Genomic DNA, 22,951 nt, shown 5'->3' with positions numbered 1-22,951 from the left:
GATAAAAAGAAGGAAGGAAAACAACAGTAAAACATTAATAAAGAACAAGATTGACACAAATGTAGAGTGTTAGAGGGAGAGAAGAGTTCATAATAAGTGGTTCTCACTTCATTAAAACAAGACAGGCCCATCATCATCAGAGATCCTGCTGGAAAATCAAGGTAGTTGATGAGCGATCTTCCATGTGATTGGACACCAAGATACATTTTTACCGAACAGAGATCATATTCTTAGTGAAAATAAGATTTTACTGCATTTGTTAAACTGTTAATACGTTTTGTTGGGTTGGGAAGAAGTCACAAGTCGGAATTTTCTTAGATAAACAAGAATGATAAAAAGGACAACGGATTTAGGGGGCCCCACGCCTGTGTTGGCCCTGGGCCCCCAAATTGTTAAATTCGCCCCTGGTCTGGAGTTAAAAAAGTGAAATAGCCTTAAAAATAAATAAAGAGACAGTTTTTTTTGCCTGTCTTATATAAATATAAACCACATCCCTATACTGTTACGTCGAAACGGAACAAAACCCAGTACAAGTAACGTACTTTGTGTGTTTTCTCGGTTTGATTGTGTGTTTTCTGGGTTTGAGATATGGGAGTGGCAGTTTACGGGGTGTCCCTGAACGCCTCAGCTGCCCGTTGTCGCTCCGCAGACAAACTGGAAGAAGAAGAGAAGACTCGGTAAGTAACAAACCTTCATTTACTCACAGAAGAAGACTCAGTTTATCAGAGTTTTAAATAACAACCTAACTCGAGATCAAAGTCAAAGTCTTTCATCTGCTTCGATTAATCGACGAAGAAGAAGAAGAAGAAGAAGAAGAGAATAAAAAGTTCTCATCCTCGTTTCCGCTGCTTCAGCTTCACCGTTAACTTCCACGATCACAGCGAGAAGTTCCGAGCTGTCACAAGTGTTTATAAAGTTCACAGGCACAAGAGGACGGTGGTTTCTCTCAAGTGTTGACCTGGAACATAACGGGGGTTAGGGATAGGGTTTGGGGGGGGGGGGGGGGGGGGGGACGACCTCCACATTCCTGGTGAGGTGGTGACGGACACAGCTTCTCCTGATGGTCTCTATTATAGACTCTATGAGGAGAAGAGAGGCAGGAATGTGTCTGAGGAATTCACCTGGAACCAGCTCAAGCAAAGAGAGAGGGTCCCGCGTTACTTCTATTGTAACAGTAACTTAGCAACTGTAACGCTAGAGGGACATTTTGTATCTATTTGTGTGTGTGTGTGTGTTTGTTTGTTTGTTTCGGGGGGGTTCACTTTGTCCTAAAGGTCCAGGGTGTAAGATTTAGATGAAAGGGATCTACTGAATATAAAATAATCCTTGTGATGTTTTCACTTTGTGTAATACTATGTTAACCCTAGAATGGGATACTTTATATTGAAAACTTTGAATTTACATCGGTTCGGAGATGTCACTAAATTCCGAACACTGAACCTTTAAGAGAAGCTCAGCTGCATGTTCTCAAATCATTGTAATAGTGTCACAGTGAGTTGTATCTTCCCTGATAAGCTAGTGATAAAAACCTTAAAGTTAATCACAGGATTGGGTTGTGATTTCAGACCCATCATTTTCCTGTGACACAATGGAGCCACACAGATTCCCCAAACAACACAATCACACTTTTAGAAAACAGACACAACACTGAACAAGCAGGTAACAACACTAGAAGATTCTTTGGGTCCGTCCACATGAATATGTTGAAGTTTTAAAATGCATCTGGTTTACATCTTGTTTCTGTATGTAGGAAAAATACATGTTCACTCTCTGTACAAGTCAGAATCCGAGCAAGGTGTGTTATTGAAATGTCACAAGGTCCGAGCTGCTCCTCATGTGACAGTTTGATAAGGTGAGGAGGCGAAGGAGGTGAAGGAGTGAGGCCACGTCTTTGTTGAGAGGAGGCAGGAGAAGTTGTGACCCCCCCCCCCCTACAACTACTGTGTCAACTATGTGTCCTCTCGGTCATAGAGACTCCAGCGTGGAAAATAACTTACAGAGTAATTCCACTTTGCACGTGCTGCGTCGTAAAAGCTCGTTAAAGTGTCTCATCAGTTTACTCCTTTGCTTTTTCTCTTATAATTCTTCCTTTATGAGTTTTTTCTTTGTAAAGCTCAAAATTAAATACTTAAGTCGTTTAGAGGAGCAACACTGAGTTGATTGGATCTGGCAAATGTTTTGAGAAGTAAAAATCCCAATTTGATTGTTCCAATTTCTTGGGTGTAAGGACTTTTGTGCTGGTTCTTGTCTCAACTATATAAAGAATCCAATGGATCAAATAATTCATTGGTTGCATCTCCAAATGTTTTCCACGAGTGTGTGTAGCACTATGTGTGCATGTGGGGGGTGTGCATCCTCACACCTCGTCAGTGCCAAGTTACATCCAGTCTTTAATATTTAATGTTTTAAAGAAGTAGACTTGTCTCTGTAAGAGTGAACTGTTGCAGATCCCAATTCTAAAGCTAAAGATGTTTAGCTCGACCTGTTTACTTTGCCTGTGGTAATGTTGGTTGCAGCATCAGTTCTGATACTGGGAAGGTGACCTGCAGCAAACAGAGCTGCTCACCTGTTTGTTCAAAGCTGAGTGAAGCTCGACTCACTGTGACTGTGGTCGTGGTCGACAGCGTCACTTGTGTTGATGAGTCCCAGCCGCCGCCGCCGCTGCTGCAGAGCGCTGGTGTGTTGATCAATGTTTGTTCATGTTGAATGTGTCACGTTTCCAAATAGGAACAAATCTGAGGTTGCACTTCAAGAGATTAACAGCTCTCCAGTTACGTGAGTCACAGGCAGACATTTCTGTTCATTGATTTCAACAGTTTTAAACAGCAAAGCAGAGAACAACACACACACAACTAATGCGTAAGAGAAGACAAAGCCATACACAAGGTGTTGGTGACACCACAATGACCCGTTGTACATAATTTAATACATAACATAACAGACACAAAGATCAGTTAGACAATAAGCCTCAAGATATGTCTATCTTCTGAAGAAGTCCCTCCCTGATTGATCTAGTAAATCTTATTTTCACCTTTCTCCATTTTAACAAGTTAACCAAGACACTTTTACTGTGGAAAAATACAAATAAATACTTATATTTGAGTGGCTACTGCATGGCAAAGATAATATTTATAGTTATTGCCAGGCATTAGCCACTCTAATATAAGCTTTTTAATTTTTCTACATCAAGAGTGTCTTGGTTTATTTCCTACTTTTGAATTAAAATGTGCCAAAAAAACATTTTATATTTCTAAATAGACTGGTTCCTTCTTTCTATCTTTAGCTTTCTTCTTGTGTTCCTGACTTTGTCCCCAGAGCGACACTCCACTCTGTGTGTGTGTGTGTGTGTGTGTGTGTGTGTGTGTGTCCCTCCTGACAACAGGCCTGTAGCAGCAGTCAGGTGACCATGAGTCACAGTCCCAGATGTGCATGTGGATGGGGGGGGGCTCGCTCTCCTTAACCATTACACAAAACAACACTTTGCTGCTAACACACAACGGCTCATCCAGGCTTGTTGCCTGTGTTTGAGTGTTGGAGGATGTGGAGGAGAACAGGCGCCAGCAGAGGTCAGAGGTCATTCACTCATCTGATGACACATCACAAGGGACCAGAGAGTTTTTAAACACACATTTTTATAAAACACTTATAATAGAGTGAAGGTAAGTGTTTTTGATAATGTTTACAATACCTTCTATATGGTATTATTGAACACTTCCATATTATTTAATGGTAATATATACAAGGTGCTACACTGCAAAAAGTTTACTTTTCATTTAAAAGTCAAATACTGCATATAGAACTAATGGTAAATGGCCTGTAGCACTTTTCTAATCTTGATGACTCCTCCCAGTGCTTTGGAATGGAGAGACTGGGATCGAACAGCTGACCTTCTGGTTAGAGGATGAGACCCGCTCTACCACCTGAGCCACAGGTGCCTTGTCCCTGTGTTGGCTGTCAGTCTCACCTGTTGCTTCTGCCCCAGTTGGGTCTCCCTTGTCGCCATGATGGCTGCTGTCCTCCTCCTCCTCCTCCTCCTCCTCCTCCTCCTCCTCCTCTTCCTCCTCCTCCTCCTCCTCCTCCTCCTCCTCCTCCTCCTCCTCCTCCTCCTCCTCCTCCTCCTCCTCCTCCTCCTCCTCCTCCTCCTCCTCCTCTCATCTCTGTCTTCATCAGCTGCTGACCCTTCCTGAGCCTCTCTTGTTGCGACAGCTGTCACGGCAGCGCTGGTTGAAGCCTTGAAATATCTCAAACAAATGAATTTGTGAGTCCTTGAATCCTCTTGATTGTGGATTGAGGGAGCAGACAGTGTGTTAGTCTCTTCCTCACACTCCTGATCTTGTGTTGATCCACACAGACCCAGGCCTGCTGTTCCCTCTCAGCCAAGAAACGGATCCGTTAGAGTCGTGCAAGGCGATGGGTTCGTTGTTTGCTTCATCTCATCCATTTCTCAACCTGTTCTCTTGTTGCTTCTTGCAGAACATGGTCCAGTAGGAGTGGAAGATGCCAGGTATGAGTCAGAGCAGTCCCTGTTTGTGGACCCAGCTCCCACAGAGCAGCAGGTCGCCGTGTGACCGCTACAAACACGCCTGCTGCAGCCACGACGGACACGTCTACATCCTGGGCGGCCGGGACAACAGTTGTCTGAGGGACTTCTGGAGGTACAGCGTAGGTGAGAGCAAATACACACCAGTTGTGTTCAGTTCATGTCAGCGCCACTTAGGTTTGTGACATTCAAAGCAACAATGGGAGTGACATGCTGGGTTCTGGGTTCATACTTTGACTTATCAAAAGCCAGAAAACAGAGAACAATGAGCTGCATTGGAATCAAACACGTTCTTTTGTCCACTTTCTTAGTTTGTAACGAGTGGACGGAGTTGAGCTGCAGCAGTGAAGCTGCACCAGAGGAGCTAGAGGAACATTCAATGGTGGCTCATGAGGTACAAACCCGTCAAAATCTGATTAAAATAGTTTTCTAATCCATTTTTTATATTTTATCTATTAAAAATGTATATGTCGCTTCTCTAGCTGCCCAAATCTGTTTTTGTTGTGTGTGTCAAGAATGTGTTTAGCAGCTTCTACCTTTGCAGGGCTTCCTGTATGTGTTTGGAGGCTTGTTGGATTCTGCTTACACCTCGTGCAAATGTGCCCTCTGGGTGTTTGACATCGGTGAGTTTCTCTTCAGACGTTCATGCAAGAAGCAGCTTGCTCCATCAGCAGCGCTTGTTGATTCCTGTCTCACTCGTCTCCCGCTCTGTGGGAAATCTGTGCTTTGCCTTAATAGATAGATAGATAGATAGATAGATAGATAGATAGATAGATAGATAGATAGATAGATAGATAGATAGATAGATAGATAGATAGATAGATAGATAGATAGATAGATAGATAGATAGATAGATAGATAGATAGATAGATAGATAGATAGATAGATAGATAGATAGATAGATAGATAGATAGATAGATAGATAGATAGATAGATAGATAGATAGATAGATAGATAGATAGATAGATAGATAGATAGATAGATAGATAGATAGATAGATAGATAGATAGATAGATAGATAGATAGATAGATAGATAGATAGATAGATAGATAGATAGATAGATAGATAGATAGATAGATAGATAGATAGATAGATAGAATCCTTTATTAGTCCCACAGTGGGGAAATTTGAGGGTTTTACATCAGCAGCGCAGGCACAGTGCAACAAGAACAAAAGAAAGAGCAAAACAACAAAGTAAGAAACAAAAACAACAATGAGCAAAAAGAAAAAGTAAACAGTCAAATAAGCAAATAAATAGTAAGTAGTAGAACAACTAAACAATACAATTAAATAATTAGATAATTAAATTAAATAATTAAATAAATTAAATTGCAAATATTGTGTTGTGTGTTAAATGGGGTCACAGCTGGTTATACAGTCTGACTGTTCCTGAACTACAGAAAAAATTCTTAAATTATGCATTGAACTTAACTATTTCAGTAAATATCTCAGAAAACCATTAGAAAATTAAATGTATGCTGACAAATGTCCTATAATTTATAATTGTAATAATCAACTCACCTTTTCAGCTATTTTAAAATGGCTTTATCCACATTTATTGTTCTGTTGTCCTCCCTCAAAATCTTTCATCATGAAACTAAAGCTGTTAGGTCAAAGATTCAGTCCATCACTGTCTTGTTGTGTTTCACACGTGCTCTACTTTCCTTTCCTGTTTCTCTCAGCAAAGCAGAACTGGGTGTCCTACCAGAGAAAGAAGAGCTCCCCTCAGGTACACAGCACCTTTCAAACATTTCAGGTATTATCAGACATTATGAAACCAGTCTCCTCTTGATCCTCCTATGTTTGCTTCCAAATATCCGTGTAGCCTGTTTTAAAAAAATGGTCAGACAAATACTATCAAGTCAATGAATAACTTCCACATTTCTGAAGAACAAGTCGAGTGCCAGATGTTCCAGAGGAAACTGACACATCTGTCTTCTCTGTATGAGCTGGTAGATGCTTACTCTCTTTAGCAGATATTGAGAAATTTAAGCTCTGAGAAAGTTCTGCATTTGGAAAAAAGGAAATTACACATTTGAAGTTTTAATGAGTCAGAAACTTCTCAGCACTTAGAGTTCTGAACACTAAGTGACACTTCAAGTGATTATATGTATTTAAATGTGTGTTTATATTTCTGTGTGTGTGTGTGTGTGTGTGTGTGTGTGTGTAGGCCAAAATGCCTTCCAACAGAAAGGGACACAGTGCAGTGGTGGTGGGTTCGGACATGCTGGTGTACGGAGGTCTCGTGGACATGAAAGGATCTTCACAGGACTTCTGGGGTTTGGATTTCGGTGAGTTAATACAACACGTGGATTAACACAGCACGTTTTAACTTGTTGAGTTTTGAGTGTGTGTCAAGCATGTACGCACTTCTACTGATGACGACACTAAGGTTGAACTATAGTAATTTCGTAAGTAAACTCACAGCAGGGTGAGTCACATGCACTGCAATGTACAAATAGTAAATGTTGGCTGTGTAACTTCAAGTGAAGGTTTCAAATTGTTAAAGAAAGGCTGTTCACACGCAGCAGGTCAGAAGTAAAGATGATTAAACAAGTTAAGACGGCCTCTTGTTGCCTGTACAGTCATTATCTGTCCCTCTGTGTTTTCCTGTGTGACAGACACCATGGCCTGGTCCTTGCTGAGTGCTTGTCAGCAGGGCTCTTTAGGCCCGGGCCCCAGACACAGTCACTCAGCCGTGGCCCACCAGGACTGCATGTACCTGTTCGGGGGCTTGAAAGGCTTGAGGGAGCAGAGAGACTTCTGGAGGTGGAGTTCCATCAGCCACACGTGGAGTTCCCTCAGAACCAAGTAAGTAGGGTTGCAAAATTCCGGGAATATTCAAAGTTGGAAACTTTCCATGGGAATTAACGGGAATTAACAGGAATTAACGGGAATAAACTGGAAATGTTGTGGGTAATTTATACTAACTGTATTTACCTTGTCATATACAGACATAAATATAAACATTTTGTTGTGTCATAGGCTGATTTTAGCCCTGAGGAAATTTGGGCACTTGACTATACGCTTCTGCATCGTTGTGTCATTCTTAACATAGGTCTTTGCACAGTATTTGCAAATGTACACAGCCTTTCCTTCTACATTGGATGGGGTGAAATGTCTCCACACATGAGAGAGTGCACGTGGCATTGTTCTGTAGAATAAGATGAAAAAAAAATTTGTAAAAACACACTAATGCAATGCCAGAGATATAAATAGTTAGCCAAACAATTGGAATAGTCTGTGAAAATATTTTACAATTGATGGATAAATGAATGGAAATAGGCTAGATGAACAGATGAACAATCCTCAATCAGCATGCTAATATATTTTCCCGAGTAATATCATCGAAACTTACCTGACTAGTCCTGCACACTACAGCAGGCCTCAGTAGCCCTGCTGTAGAGTGAAGGATGCTGGGAGTTATCTGTGCATGTGATGGAAGAATGCACAGTGGAGGGTTGAAATTCAACATGCAGTGTGTGCTGCATTCCATACATCTTTAAAATAGAGTTTTGAATAGAGTTTCTGGAAAGTTTCCGGAAATTTACCGGAAACTTTCCGCCCCTTTGCAACCCTACAAGTAAGTAAAGTAAATTCAAATTGAGAAAGTTCTCTGTCCCATCTGGGGGAGAGGTCAGTGCACACAGTGGACATTGTGTTGTGGGTTCCTTCCTGTGACCCCCCCCCCCCCCTCTGAGCTCCCCATCGACATCCGGACATCAGAGAGTTTACTCACCTTCCGCCGCAAACCAGAAACACACCTCTTCCGACTATACCTTGAATAAAAAAAATAAAAAAATACTAACAATTTTTGGAACTAACAATTTAGTAGCACTTAAATGGCACTTACTTAAAGCATTTTGTAGCTTTGCTTTATTTTTGAAGAAATTGTTCTTTCTTGATTCTAGTTGTTCTTGGTTTTTACCCTCGGGGTTGATGCACTCTTTGTAAATCGCTTTGGATAAAAGCGTCAGCTAAATGTAATGTAATGTAATGTAATGTAATGTAATGTAATGTAATGGTTGTTCCCCTCAGGTCCGGCCCCTCCAGGCTGATGGGTCACTCGGCTGTGGTCTACAAGGACAGCATGCTTCTCTTCGGTGGAGGCGAGAGCCAGAACTCCCCCAACAACTGCCTGTGGAGGTACAGCTTCACCTCCCAGACCTGGGGTCAGGTGTCCACTCTCCCAGGCTCCAGCCCCCCCGACAAGATCCACCACTGCTGCACCGGTCTGGGTCCGAGCTACACGTCGGACAGCAGCAGCCCGTCCTCCACCTCAGGACGACAAGACGGCCTAATGGAGGACAAGCTCAGGCCCTTCAAGAACAAGTGTTTCCCTGCTCCTCTCACGTTCCTGGGATCCGAGGGAGCTATAGAGCTGGAGACGTTCAGCCTGGACCGGTGCTACGAGAGCAAGACACTCTCCGACTCTTCACAGCTGGACCACAGCAAGGAGCACCTGATGGGGAAAGATGAGCAGCAGATCGGATACTGTTTGACCTTTGAGAACAAAGCGTTCAGGAACAAGTGGAGCTGCACAGAGGAGGACCTGATCAATGAGGACGATGGGGACATAGTCCAGCACCTGCCCGACCTGCTGCTGGTGCTGGGGGGGCGGCCGTGCTCCGGTCACAGCCCCATGTCCATATGGCAAATGACCCTCACTGACTCGTAGCCGCCTGCGGACAAACTATATATATATATTCTAAAAACTGTGTTATAATAATAAACTTTATCTTTTTTAATCTCACATATTCAAAAGGGTTTTACCAACTTCCTGTAAATAAGAAAACAACCTGAAATATTTCTATAAAGCTACGGCGCATTTTATATTGTGAATTTATGCATTTGTCACACTTTATTTTTGCAATGCTCAAATATTTCATTAGAAAATGGCTCGAGGGAAAGCCATGTAAGTTACTGAAGTCGTTAACATGCATGTTTGGCTCCAGGCCACTACGGCCAATTAACAATAAGCAGTGTAGCTGATTGATGAATGGATGGATGGATTGACAGCAGTTGTGTTATTATGAACACAAAGGAGAAAGTACCACTGACAGTACAGATGTTTGTCCACTCCCCACAACTGAACAAACATCTGGTTTATGATGGGTTTATGACATGTACAGCAGCCGGCCACCAGGGGGCAATCAACACGTTTGGTTTTCACTAGTAACTTTCATATGCTGTCAGGAAATGTTTATACAAGTTCTGAGTTTGGTGCATAAAGCATGAAAGTCAGGACCCGTCTAAACCTTCGACCTCCTGTGTTAGTTAATTGTTTATTTGTGCTGAATGTCTGTGACATAGTTCAACTCCACAAGCTGCCACATGTCTGCAGCTCTGATGATGTACGATTTCCTTTGCATGACACAAACACATCATCTCCATCAAGCATTCCCTATAATATGACCTAAGTTCCACACGGTGGCGCCAGAGCTCAGTGTTGTGTTGGTCCGTCTGTCTCACCAGTAACTGCAGGAGTTGAAGCACAGTAAACTGCAGCAATAGTATAATGAAGAAAATAAAATTGTATTATTAACAGTGAACTGAAAACCACTTTCTAAAAGGGAAAGAGACACTGACTTGCAGCAGTAACAACTGAACTCAAAACCACAACATAAAACATTAAATGATCACACTACCAACACCAGCACACAACTTGAGCAACAATCACCGACACACACACACACACACACACACACACAGCTTGAACTGGGCCCACCTCACTAGACTTTAAAGTTCTAGAAGGTACAAAATTTAGTAAAAGAGTAATTTATAAATAAATTATAATACTTATTATACTTATTGACTTTAATTTTCCATCTGATGACTTTCACGTGACTTGTGTGTGTACCTGTTGGAAAGTAAATTAGCTCTGTACATAAATCTCCACTGCTCCACACATGACATGGAAACTAACACAACTTGATGTATCACACATATTACGATTTATTAATATAATACACTGTGATTCATTCAGGCTTCAGTCGGCCATGTTGCTTTTATACACTGTGTTTAATAAAGTCTGCCAAACTATTCAGTCTTTTTGTTATTATCTATCCATCTATCTATCTCTCTATATATCTATCTATCTCTCTATCTATCTCTCTGTCGCTCTATCTATCTGTCTCTCTGTCTATCTATCTATCTATCTATCTATCTATCTATCTATCTATCTATCTATCTATCTATCTATCTATCTATCTATCTATCTATCTATCTATCTATCTATCTATCTATCTATCTATCTATCTATCTATCTATCTATCTATCTATCTCCTATCTATCTGTCTGTCTGTCTGTCTGTCTGTCTGTCTGTCTGTCTGTCTGTCTGTCTGTCTGTCTGTCCGTCCGTCCGTCCGTCCGTCCGTCCGTCCGTCCGTCCGTCCGTCCGTCCGTCCATCCATCCATCCATCCATCCATCCATCTATCTATCTATCTATCTATCTATCTATCTATCTATCTATCTATCTATCTATCTATCCATCTATCTAACTCTATCTATTTCTCTCGCTCTCTCTCTTTCTAACTCTATCCATCCATCTATCTATCTATCTATCTATCTATCTATCTATCTATCTATCTATCTATCTATCTATCTATCTATCTATCTATCTATCTATCTATCTATCTATCTATCTATCTATCTATCTATCTATCTATCTATCTATCTATCTATCTCTCTATCTCTCTCTCTCTCTCTCTCTATCTATCTATCTACCTATCTATCTATCTATCTATCTATCTATCTATCTATCTATCTATCTATCTATCTATCTATCTATCTATCTATCTATCTATCTATCTATCTATCTATCTATCTATCTATCTATCTATCTATCTATCTATCTATCTATCTCTCTCTCTCTCTCTCTCTCCCTCTCTCTCTCTCTCTCTCTCTCTGTAATGAATGGTCTCCCTCGCTAGATGGCGCTATTTGCTTGTTAATCTGGATGATAACCAGTCATGAACCAATTCGACTGAAGTCCCTGACCACATTCATGACTTTATCCAGATCCCTTAAAATATATGATTGACTTTTACTTCAAATATCTTATTTATACACTTAGGCCCAATAAAAAATAAATAAAGACTTCATAACTGGACGTTTTTCATCAACTAAATAAGTGAATCCATGTTCACTGGGATAAGTTTAAACCAGTTTAACTTTGCTGGCTTTGATTTGTGTTTGTTAATGAGTTTATAACATGAAGTCTGAGATGTGACTGAGTGAGGACTCCACACATCACACACCTGAGAGCGATGTGTAACCAGGTGATGCGTCACACACACAGTCACACTCTTTTAACACGAAATGATGCAACAACCTGTGTGTTACCATAATAAACCCGTGTGTGTCCCACCACCACTGGAAGCCCTGGAGAGACGTAGTAGAGTAATCCGGTGCAGCCCAGTTGGGTGGAAATCCCCACGTGGTTTCCCGCTGGTGTATAAAAACTTCGGGCGAGCGGAGCCCCTGTTGTCGTGATTTGCAAAGACGGAGCAAGGTCCGGGTGCAGCAGCAGCAGCAGCAGCAGCAGCACCATCTCACAGGCACACGCACGGAGTCGGTCATCCACACGCACGCGTACGGGACTCTCTCTCTCTCTCTCACTCGCTCAGTCACTCAGGCGCAGTCACAGGAGCACGCCGGGACCACTGCTGCGCTTGCACTCTAATCGGGTGGTTTTGAATTGAATGACGGAGACCTGACTGGAGCTGAAGCTGAAGCTGCCACTGGTTGTTTTTGTTTTTTTTAATATTCAGATTTATCGGTGACCTGGTAGATATTTTCGTGCCTGGAGCAACATGGACTTTTATTTCGCGCGTACAAGCCGGACGAGCCAGCGCACGATGACAGGAGTTTAATTAATTAGCCTCATCATCGCTTGAGCTCTATACTGGTGTGTGTAGGACCGGGACTGGGAATACAAACCTCTCACTGGTCCCTGTGGAGGACTCCTGGAGAACAAGTGGATGCGCGACCCGGGAACTTTCACACGTTTTGAATTAACTTTGCTTTAACTCCAGAGAGTGTGTGTGTGTAAGTGTGTGTGTGTTGTGCGCATGTGTGCGTGCTTTGCGGGTGTGTATGCGTGTGCGTCTTTGCATGCTCGTTGTGTTGTTGATCAGCCCCTTTTGGACCTTTAAGTTGAGAAGATGAGCTTCTACACTGTGGTGCTGTCCTGCCTGGTGGCGTGCGTGGTGTGCGTGCGCTGCAGCTCCGTGCCCGAGCCCCAGGAGTCGTGCGCGTCCTGCGGCCTCAGGGCTCCGGACCAGTCCGAGCGGGAGGACATGGACTTCCTGGAGGCGGTGAAGAGACACATCCTGAACCGGCTGCAGATGCGGGACCGACCCAACATCACGCACCCGATCCCCAAGGCTGCCATGGTGACGGCTCTGAGGAGGCTGCACTCCGGCAAGGTGCGGGAGGACGGCCGGGTGGAGATCCCCAACTTCGACGGGCAGTCCGCGTACAACAACGAGGTGCACGCAGAGACCTCGGAGATCATCAGCTTCGCGGAATCAGGTAGACATCCATCATTCATAATGCAAACATCTCCCGACCCCTGGATGAACCCGGTCAGTCTGAGTTTAATGCAACAGGCAGTGCAGGGACCCAGGTGAACTCAGAACCTCACAGTGTTGGTTTCAATCCATGGGACAGAACACATGATTATTATTTATAAGATTAAGATTAAGATACATTTATTTGTCCCAAACACATGCACAGACATGCACAAGCACACTCATGCAAGGAGGGAAATGTAACCTCTGCTTTGAACCCATCTGGTGCAGGACACACAGAGCAGTGGGCAGCCATGTACAGCACCCGGGGAGCAGATGTTGGGGGAGTAAGGTGCCTTGCTCAGGGGCACTAGACAGGGTAGGCAGAATCCTCTTGGATTTTTGGACAGATCAATCCAGGTTCGTCTTTTTGTTGTTTCTCCGTGGAGTCGAAACCAGACACGAACCTTTTCGCCCCATAGTCCAAGTTTCTGCCACTAGTCCACCGCCTCTCCATAAGAACTCCATCAGATCCAGTGCTGTCATAGCTCTCATCCTCCTATTCACTCTCCCACTGAGCAGGACACTGATCCTGCTCCTCATGTCCTGGATGTGTGTGAGCAGGCTGAATGAGATTTAAACTGTAAAGACCTTTATCTGCTCTAAAGACTAGAAAAGCGCAATATAAGTGAAGTCCATTTACCATGTACTGGTCCCTGCTGCCTGGAGCCACTGGTTGGTGTTAAACCTCCTGTTTCAGCTTGATGCAAAATGAAGAAGAAATGAAACTAAAGAAAGAGTCCTTAAATTACCCCCGTGTGTTGTCTAGGGGATAAAAAGAACCTCTGAATCCAATTTCATCACTAAAGCTCTGCTCACACTCAATACTCCAATGTATAATGCCCTCTTTTAAATACGGACAAAGTCCCTCAATTGGCCATTTATCCCTTCCTCTCTAAGAATGTGTATCTAACTAATTCTCAGAAGTCCAAAGAGAACCCCCCCCCCCCATGCACACACATACACATATGCAGGCTTACACACACACAGGCACGCACACACGGACACACACACACCTAAAATCATCTGTGCTTGACAGAATCCAATAATTGTCAGTTAGAGCGGTGAGAACATCTTTGACACAAACTGTTAGTTTAACAAAAAGAAAACATACAATTAAATGCACCTAAATAGGATGTGTACACACACACACACACACACACATACACACACAACACACACACACCATCCTGTCTTTTCCCATTGGCCCTGCCGGTACAATTAGCCTGAATGGACTGCTGGGTCCTGCCTTCCAATGGGAATGATCTGAGCAGCCTCATGACAAGGGAACAAAAGCAAGGCAATTATTATAAGAGCACTATGTGTTCCTGCTGAACACAGCATGTCAACGTTAGGAAGAAAAAAGCCGGGAAAACAAAAGATATTGCTCAGAATAATGCATGAGACATCTGAGTCGGTGCAGGGTTGGATTGGGGAGTGAGGGTGGAGGGACATGGCACTGGTGGTGGGGGAGGTGATATTGTGTGTGTGTGTGCCCATATCGCAGTGTTGTAAAGAATGCTTTTGTCGTTCTAAAGGTTCGCTGGGCTCCTTTGCTTCTTCTCCTTCTTCTGCCTCTATTTTTTCCCCCCCTAGTTCCATTCTTCCTCACACCTTTGAGCATTTGTGTGGCATTGTACCGCGGAGCTGGCTCGGGTCCCTGCTCCCCGGACCCGGCCGGCCCCCCCGGCCAGCTGGCTCACGCCCCAAGATCAGATAGTGCCAGCCGGGGCATGGCTCAGAGGCAAGGTCCCCAGAAAGCTCCCAAGCCAGGGGAGCTGGTCCCCCCCGAAGCATGAGGGAGCCTGAATTGTTGTTGTCACAGTTGAGGACAAGGCGGTTGGGGGGGGTGCGGTTGGTAAATGTAGCGAGCCAACAAATGGATGTGGATCGTTGTGTTTATGTGCTTTGTGTATGTGTGAAACCGGGAGGTCAGCCTGTGTCCTCTGCTTCCCCCGAGCTCGGGCTTGACCCCGGCGTCTTCTCTCCGGTTGCAGCAGTGCAGAGGTATGAGCTCTGCCAGCGCCCCCTGGCAGGTGAGCGACTCGATGCCAATCTCCCTTCTCCCCTGACATGGTACCATGGGTCGTCGCCGAGGGATTCGGTGTCCCGTATCCACGGGAGCGGAGCGAGGAGCACATGCAGGAGAGGGAGGGAGGGAGGGAGGGAGGGAGGGAGGGAGGGCGAACGAGAGAGGAGTCCATGGAGAAGTTGAGATCTGCGCTTCTTGATTGCTCGCGGTGGCCGCGTGGACCCGGTGAACTCGTGGCGAGTGGTCCAAGACGTGGAATTAAGACTTCATTATGGGAGGTCATTAACTCCAGCCCGGTTCCTCCACAGGATCGGTTGGCAGGTTTACTTCAGGACACAAGTCTTTCATGAGGAGCTGTCAGTCAGGAAGCTGCTGGACCCGATCCAGACATTTTCCACATTCACTCACAAGTGTGTGTTGCCGTCAGTGGGCCTCTCTGCCTCTGTTTGGCTTGTGATGCTGGTAATCATTTATGTAGTATGAATAAAAAAACGCCAATGTAGTGAAGTCTTAGTGCCGTGGAGTCCGGTAGTCCATCATCTCACCCCTACCCCTCCCACACCTCCTTAACCTTTCCTCACGAGCTGGGACCCCCGGCCTGAGGGACGGCTGCTACACGTGCACACGCCGCGGCTCAACGTTAGCGCCACAAACGCTCTCTGCCGAGCCCTTGTGCTCCCGCGCCGTGTGGTCTTTGTCGACAGCGGCTTTGAGTAATGAGCTGTGGAGCCGCCTGCCTCCACGGCCTCTTCTTCCCTGACTCGGTGGCGCAGGTGGAGACACGCTGAAGCAGCTCTTTATCCTCGCGAGCCCACCCAGGTGTCCTGCCTGCCGATACTCACCGGCAACCTTTCCACTGGCGGGGTCAGGCGAGGCGTGTCCGGGCCGGCTAACACCGGGTGAAGAGAACAATTTGCTCTCTAGGAGGAGCTCACTTTGGAATATGGGATGTTGATGTACGTGATCAGTGCTATGGACGACATAGGATCCAACTTGTAGGCCTCATAGGGAACGTACTGTAGAAGTGATGCTGAAGGGACCCCAGTGGTCCTCAGTGATCAATCGTTTGTTTACAGTGAAATATTTACTTCATCATCAGAAGTACTTTTGTCAGACGTGTAGACTCGTCAGTTCCTTCTTGACTTTCCAAACACCAGTAGATTAAGCCGTCTCCTCTGAAGCTCCATTCAGTTTCTGTTTCTGCAGCTTTACAGATGTTTTACGAGAACAGAAAACGTGTTCATCCATCGTTCTGACAAGGATCACATCGGTATGTCTGCTGCTCCAGTGACCCAGAGGGGACATCGGTCTGTCAGGTGTTCACGAGTTCACGCAGCTGATGTGCTAGACCTCAGATGAAGCTTCGTTTCGGTGGTTTGCTCTGTTACACCCCCATCTTCATTATTCTATGGGTCATAAGAAGTGTGGCAATGAATCAGAGACAGAAGGTTGTTAATACAACTGTTGTATTGTGAGGTTTTGTTTTATGTAACATGAAGTATCTAGATATGTTGATCGGTGAAAAACAAACCATTTGATCGAATCTTATATTTAGAATATTGTAATGTGCATTTTCCCGATTTTAGAGGCAGGTGAATCAGTAATGATATTAAAAGTTGGTGCAGCTGTTGTGTAAGAACATCAGCGCTGTCACATAAATCAATGTGACGGAATGCCTAAACCTGAATCAGTTTTACTCTCCGGCTCTTGACACCAAAGGTTGAAACTGTGATTTTCTTGAATTGGGAAAGTCGTCTTATCGGGGAAACAGCCTTCGCCCCTGGTCAGTTTTATGTTCTGACTTCACCCTCTCTCTCTATTCATCACGCTGTCACTGTGCGCTTGCTGCTGATCAATGCTTCAGCTTCTGAGCTCGGAGCTCGGAGCTGTCGAGGCAAGTAGGAACGCACAGCGCAGAACGAGGTGAGGTTAGTTACTTGTAGCCCGGGGGGGGGGGGGGGCCTTTACAGCAGGCGCAGGTATGTCAATCACTTCAGATGCATTTCAGTGTGTACTCAATGTGTACTTGATACTCTACCCGCGGTCTTTGGTACTGAGAAGGCTGATACTTGATGTATTGCTTGCTGTGGGGTGGGGTGTGTGTCAGTGCATGGGTGGATGGAAATGTGTGTGTGTGTGTGTGTGTGTGTTGTATGTGTGTGTTGTATGTGCACACGTGTGTGTGTGAACAGCTTGAGCTCCCAGCTGACAGGCTACAGAGTGGGGAGCTGGTCTGGACAGGCCCCTGAGTGAGTGTAAAGCCCTGGTTTACAGGAGGAAGAGGCGTGAGGCGCCTTAAAGAGGGGGGGGGGGGGGGGCGGGGGGGGGGACCCGTCTTTGGTGGCCACCTGTTGACATTGACACACACTAATCAGTCGGCAAACAAAGTAATTTAGCTGCTTTCAAAGCCGCTCGCTGCTCTGCTGCTGGAGCACATTGTACCAATTCTCCAGAAATAGAAACCTTTCAAGTTACCTCCGGGTCATTTGGACGACATCATTAGGGCCCGGAAAAAAAAAAAACACACGGCGAGGGAGAGAACCCGTCGCCACCTCGGGACGCCCGGGATCTCCTCATTGTGCCGCCGTGTAAAGTGGCCAGTGTCATGTAAATGGCTTTTTTATTTTTGCCTCATCATGCTTCTTGCTGCGAGGCGGCGCCGGCGGCGGTCTCCCGGTGCCTCACAGGCGGCTTTGTGCTGTCACTCCCAGGGTGCTTACACTGGAGGGAGGCGGGTGGGGGGGTGGGGTGGGGTGGGGTGGGGTAAGGGTGGGGGTGGGTTGGGGGGTGGGGTTCAGGTTGGGCACTAGCGACGAACTCGGTGAACCTCGCAGGGGCCTTGGCCGTGTCCGTCGCCCTCCCACCTCTTCCCACTTGCATCCTTCCTCCTTTGCTTCATCTTCCTTCCCTCTGTTCTCCCTCCCTCCCTCCCTCCCTCCACCCCCCCAACCCTCTCTCTCTTTTTTTTTGGCCCTGTCACTTACAAAAACTGGATCGTAGGCCAACTGGGCCTGATCCCAGATCTGGCCTGTCACAGCTGGCCTATCAGGAGCTCCCCCAGGAGGTCACCTGACACAGTGACTGAGGGAGAACAGAGAAAACAAGAGGAAAACAGATCTTTAAAGACAAAGCTGTGTGTGTGTGGGGGGGGGGGGGGGCTTTCTGCCTTCTAAGCATATGCTGTGTGTGAGTTTTATAAGCAAACGGTCTATGGGCCTTTCTCTTGGAATGGGAGACATGTCTCTGACTCACCTGTCCCTGCTTCTGATCGGGAGGTGAAAACCATGACAGGTCACTAATTACCGACGTTTACAAAAGTCCGACAGAGATTAATCTCCTCCTCTGTTTGTTTTGTCTCCGACAGACGGGATCACATCCGTCAAGTCCAGCCTCTACTTCCTCATCTCCAACGAGGGCAACCAGCACCTGTACGCCTCCCAGGCCAACCTGTGGCTCTTCTTCCGAGTGCTGCCGGCCGGTCCTGAGAAGGGCCTGCGGAGGAAGGTGACCGTCAAGATCCATTACCAGGAGGCCGGGACCCCCAGCGGCGCTGAGGGGGGGCCGGGTGGCGGTGGCGGCGGCGGAGGAACCGGCCGCTGGGCGCTGGTGGAGAAGCGTGTGGACCTGAAACGCAGCGGCTGGCACACCTTCCCGCTCTCGGAGGCCGTGCGGGCCGTGTTCGGGAAGGGAAGCCGGCGGCAGGACCTGGAAGTCCACTGCGACGGCTGTGAGACGTCCGGTGTGACCCCGGTGCTCGTGGACCCCAGTGACCCGGCCCACCGGCCCTTCCTGGTGGTCCGCGCCCGGCAGGTGGACGGAAAGCACCGCATTCGCAAGCGGGGGCTGGAGTGCGACGGCACCAGCGGCGGCTTGTGCTGCCGGCAGCAGTTCTACATCGACTTCCGCCTGATTGGCTGGAACGACTGGATCATTGCACCAGCCGGCTACTATGGTAACTACTGCGAGGGCAGCTGCCCGGCCTACATGGCAGGAGTGCCGGGCTCGGCCTCGTCCTTCCACACCACCGTCGTGAACCAGTACCGCATGAGAGGGATGAGCCCGGGCTCGGTCAACTCCTGCTGCATCCCCACCAAGCTCAGTACTATGTCCATGTTGTACTTCGACGACGAGTACAACATCGTGAAGAGGGACGTGCCCAACATGATCGTGGAGGAGTGTGGCTGCGCCTGAAGCCACACTGACTCTCCATCATCTGAACTCAGAACAGTCAGAAAGGCCTTTTGTACAAACAGGACGTTATTGTACGGTACACATATACAATATATCTATACCAACTGTATGTGCAAGCAACACACACACACACACACACACACAACCACTGGTGCAATCTTGCAAAGTCAAGTATCAGTGCTGTGCCCCCGTGTGTGTGTGTGCATGCGTGTGCTCACTCACTGCTTGTGTGGGCGTATTTATCAGACTGAGTGACACACACTCGCTGTACAACTTGTCAGCAGCGGGATGAGAAGGGAATGTTATCACCAAATGATATTTTACTCTAGTTTGCCATTTCTAGTCAAAAAATAATGGCCCATCATCTCCTCTTGAATGAAGATAAAAAGCGCTTAAGGAAAGTGACAGGATCAGCCGATGACATGATTGGCCTCGCCGTCCCCACACTCCCCCCCCCCCCCCCCCCCCGTGCTCCTCCAACCCCCTTAAATACTTTAAGCACATAACAGACTTTTGTTTTTTTATAAAGCACTGACAATTCATCAGCTTATACAATTCAGAACTACCAGCACTTCGCTACTACGCCGACAGACCCGCTCTGACCGTCCTCTCCGATGGAATTAGACAGCGGCAGCGCTTAATGCCTTGCAGGATTACACACGGCCGAGGAAAGCCGACCGCGGAAGCGATGCCGCGGCCGCTGTCGTCGTTCTCGCTGTTGACGACGGCCCCCCGAACCTCGACCTCCTGCCTGTCACGAGCGCTGCGGGCCCTGCTACCATGACAACCAGGTGAAGATAGAACTCATAAGTGCACTTCACTTGTGCGCTATAGGAGCGACGGAGAGAGAGAGAGAACTGCTTCTTCCTGGGCCGTACGTTTCTGTGGAGGTGGAGGGGGGGGGGGGGGCCCGAGGACACAGAGACTCTGGTTTCAGCCCGGTGCGTCGCCACAGTGCAGAGCAGCACTTGCAGAAACTGAAATGCACACCCTGAATAGCACTTGTTTTAAAGAAATGCCTTCCAAGGGGTACTGAGTGTCCTGTCCTATCGCTAAATAAGTGCCACATGAGCTATGCAATGTATAGAAACCTATACCCATACTCAACATTCTCTATTAGACTGAATCCTTTTTCCATTTCTCCTTTCTCTCTCCTCCTCCTCCTCCTCCTCCTCCTCCTCTCTCTCTCTCCAGTCCTCAACTCTTTATCAATACTTGAAATGTAATCTTTCGCTTCCTTTCCAAAGCGAATGATTGTTGTGATGTTTGCACTGAAAAGTTGCAGGATTAGTGAAACAAAAACTGCCATTGAAATGTTATTTTTATAGAAGTAAATTGAATTTTGTTTCAAATGTATTTTAAATAATGGAACCAAAGAGGCCAAGATTTTAGCTGTTGTACTAAGATGGCGAGGCCATTGAGTTACTGTGTACAATTCTGTTTTTGATTATTCGCAAAAGGCCTACCACTGTATCAGGGTACGATATATGATTCTCACTTCTTAGCTCTATTTTCATTCTCTTGTTTTGTACAATAAGCAACATTTCATTTTTTCATCTTTAATTCTATTTTTGTTTCAGTTTTCTATTTAATAAGAAAGTTATTTTTAGTTCCTGTATAAGAATCATTTAGTCAAATAAATTTCATCTGTACAGTTTATGTAAAATAAAAATGTTTTTTCTTAAGTATGTCGTAGCTTCAAATTCTTCATGGCACCGTGTGTGAGAAGTGGGCGGGGCCTATATTCCAAGCTGTTGTTGTTGTGTTCTGATGGAAGGTGCTTCGCTCCGATACCTCCCAGGACTTAAAGGTGGGGCTGAAAAATAACTGAGTACGGCAAGAAAAAGCACACGCACGCTCCCGTCTCCGTCTCTACTGGTTGAAACATAAAACTCCTCTCTGCTCTTGTCTGCTGGGACTGAGTGTCTCTGTTAAGCTGGAGCCGTAGAACAGTAATTACAACTGTGATTAACAGCTTCTCTGGCTGCCAGCGCACCGAGCCTCACAGATCTGCCTGACTCCCTTTTGGCTGCAGTGTTTTTTATTGATGCACTTATATTTGTTTGCAATGCAGATAGTTTCTGTGTTGGTTTGCATAGCGTTCTGTTACATCAGACTCTGTTTCTCAAGGTGGGTTGAGCAGCATGTCAACACTTTGTGAAACTGCAGGAGGCACGTCGGACCCATCGCCTGCCCGGGCCGACACCTACCAACAGCCCCGTGTCCTGTGATTGTCTCCCATCAAAACACATCATGTGTCTCTGTAAAATATCAGCCAGATAATTGCTCTAAATGTATCTATTAGGCCGTGCCAAGAGATTTGTTTGGCTGCAGGGCAAATAGCATGTCAGGGAGGGATCAGTATAAATAACTTTACCTGGAGCTGGATGGATGAGTCAGCACAGCGTCTCCCGGAGAGAGAGAGAGAGGCGAGAAAATAAAGCAATATTTATGGTGCTTGTGTGATTGATGTGCAGGCGAACACGGAGAGAGAAATGATTTGTCACAAGTGATCCGGGGGGGGGGGGGGGGGGGGCAGCCGAGGTTGTTGTTAATCTTCTTTGTGGAGCTCCACACCTCTGCAGCCGGGGCCGGGAGGGAGAGCGAGAGAGAGAGAGAGAGAGAGAGAGAGAGAGAGAGATGTGTGTGTGTGTAGCTGTCTTGTCATGCTTCCCGACGCAAGCCAACATCTCCACACAGCTGGAATGTTAATGACGCCGAGCGAGAGCTGGAGGCCATTAAGCGTGCTGCTGTTCACGGCTGCAATCGGGGGGGCCACACACTCGCTCGGGGGAAAACAACAGCATCACAAGATGTGCGTCTCCACACTCGCACAAATCCACAGCTTAGTGTGCTCTCGTGCAGACGTGTGTGTGTGTGTGTGTGTGTGTGTGTGTGTGTGTGTGTGTGTGTACGTAACCACGCTCGCTCTCACGTGTGCTCATTCCCCAAACTCAGCCTGACTTGCACATATGCACTATAAACAAGACACCTAACACAACTATGCACGCACACACAGACACACACACACAACCTCTACAACCCCGAGTTATCAGCTTAAACAAATATTGTCCCCCTGCCCGTCCACATCTCACACCGCCGCAGGTTGAGGTCACCACAGGCGCCGAGCTGACAGGGTCAACCTGTTTATCACCCCAATAGCGTTGGCTCCTCCCATTCAGCCCGGTGCACGTCCACTGATGAATTTATGACTGTTTATGGATTTCTCTGCTTCACGTCGCTTGTCTTCCGCTCTCTGGCCCGGGGGTGATGAATCCTCTGATCGCTCCAAACCCTCCATCGTTGGGAGTTTTAAAGATCTATTTTTTTTCCGACTTCCCGGTGATATTCCTCCTCGGCCTGTGACACACACCGGTTCCCTTTCCTCAGGATTGACAGCTTCAGTTCACTGGGCTAACACAACATGAGTCCTATTCCTGCCGATTAGAGCCTGACCCTTTGTTTCAGCTTCTAAAGATCATGTAAAGGCACTCTTATTCTACGGATTTATGGCCAGGGCCCCCTAAGACAGGAGGCTTACTCCGGCCCTGTTTACTTCTTCCAACAACTCAAAGTGACATTTTGACCTTTGGAGCGACGTGGACTGTGGTCC

General features: G+C 46.3%; 2 protein-coding genes across 2 annotated transcripts; both read left to right on the top strand.

The window, feature by feature from the left end:
• The first annotated feature begins 615 nt into the window (after window positions 1-615).
• Window positions 616-9,240, top strand: si:dkey-3d4.3 (ras guanine nucleotide exchange factor F). Its single transcript, XM_061088871.1, has 8 exons — window positions 616-677; window positions 4,474-4,666; window positions 4,852-4,934; window positions 5,085-5,163; window positions 6,224-6,270; window positions 6,712-6,832; window positions 7,163-7,352; window positions 8,580-9,240. Exons 2-8 carry the CDS (start codon window positions 4,498-4,500, stop codon window positions 9,217-9,219), a joined length of 1,329 nt encoding a protein of 442 aa, XP_060944854.1. The 5' UTR covers window positions 616-677; window positions 4,474-4,497; the 3' UTR covers window positions 9,220-9,240.
• Window positions 9,241-12,692: 3,452 nt separating this feature from the next.
• On the top strand, window positions 12,693-19,338 carry inhbb (inhibin subunit beta B). Its single transcript, XM_061088987.1, has 2 exons — window positions 12,693-13,077; window positions 18,512-19,338. Exons 1-2 carry the CDS (start codon window positions 12,708-12,710, stop codon window positions 19,336-19,338), a joined length of 1,197 nt encoding a protein of 398 aa, XP_060944970.1. The 5' UTR covers window positions 12,693-12,707.
• The last annotated feature ends 3,613 nt before the right edge of the window (window positions 19,339-22,951 follow it).

The sequence above is a fragment of the Limanda limanda genome, chromosome 16 (assembly GCF_963576545.1).
Source record: "Limanda limanda chromosome 16, fLimLim1.1, whole genome shotgun sequence".
Lineage (NCBI taxonomy): Eukaryota > Metazoa > Chordata > Actinopteri > Pleuronectiformes > Pleuronectidae > Limanda > Limanda limanda.
This window is presented reverse-complemented; position numbering and strand designations above follow the sequence as displayed.

Coding starts and splice junctions, on each gene's coding strand:
- si:dkey-3d4.3 (XM_061088871.1), top strand. CDS start 4,498: ATGCCAGGTATGAGTCAGAGCAGTCCCTGTTTGTGGACCCAGCTCCCA. Junction 6,271..6,711: donor GAAAGAAGAGCTCCCCTCAG/GTACACAGCACC, acceptor GTGTGTGTGTAG/GCCAAAATGCCTTCCAACAG. Junction 7,353..8,579: donor TGGAGTTCCCTCAGAACCAA/GTAAGTAGGGTT, acceptor TGTTCCCCTCAG/GTCCGGCCCCTCCAGGCTGA.
- inhbb (XM_061088987.1), top strand. CDS start 12,708: ATGAGCTTCTACACTGTGGTGCTGTCCTGCCTGGTGGCGTGCGTGGTG. Junction 13,078..18,511: donor CATCAGCTTCGCGGAATCAG/GTAGACATCCAT, acceptor TGTCTCCGACAG/ACGGGATCACATCCGTCAAG.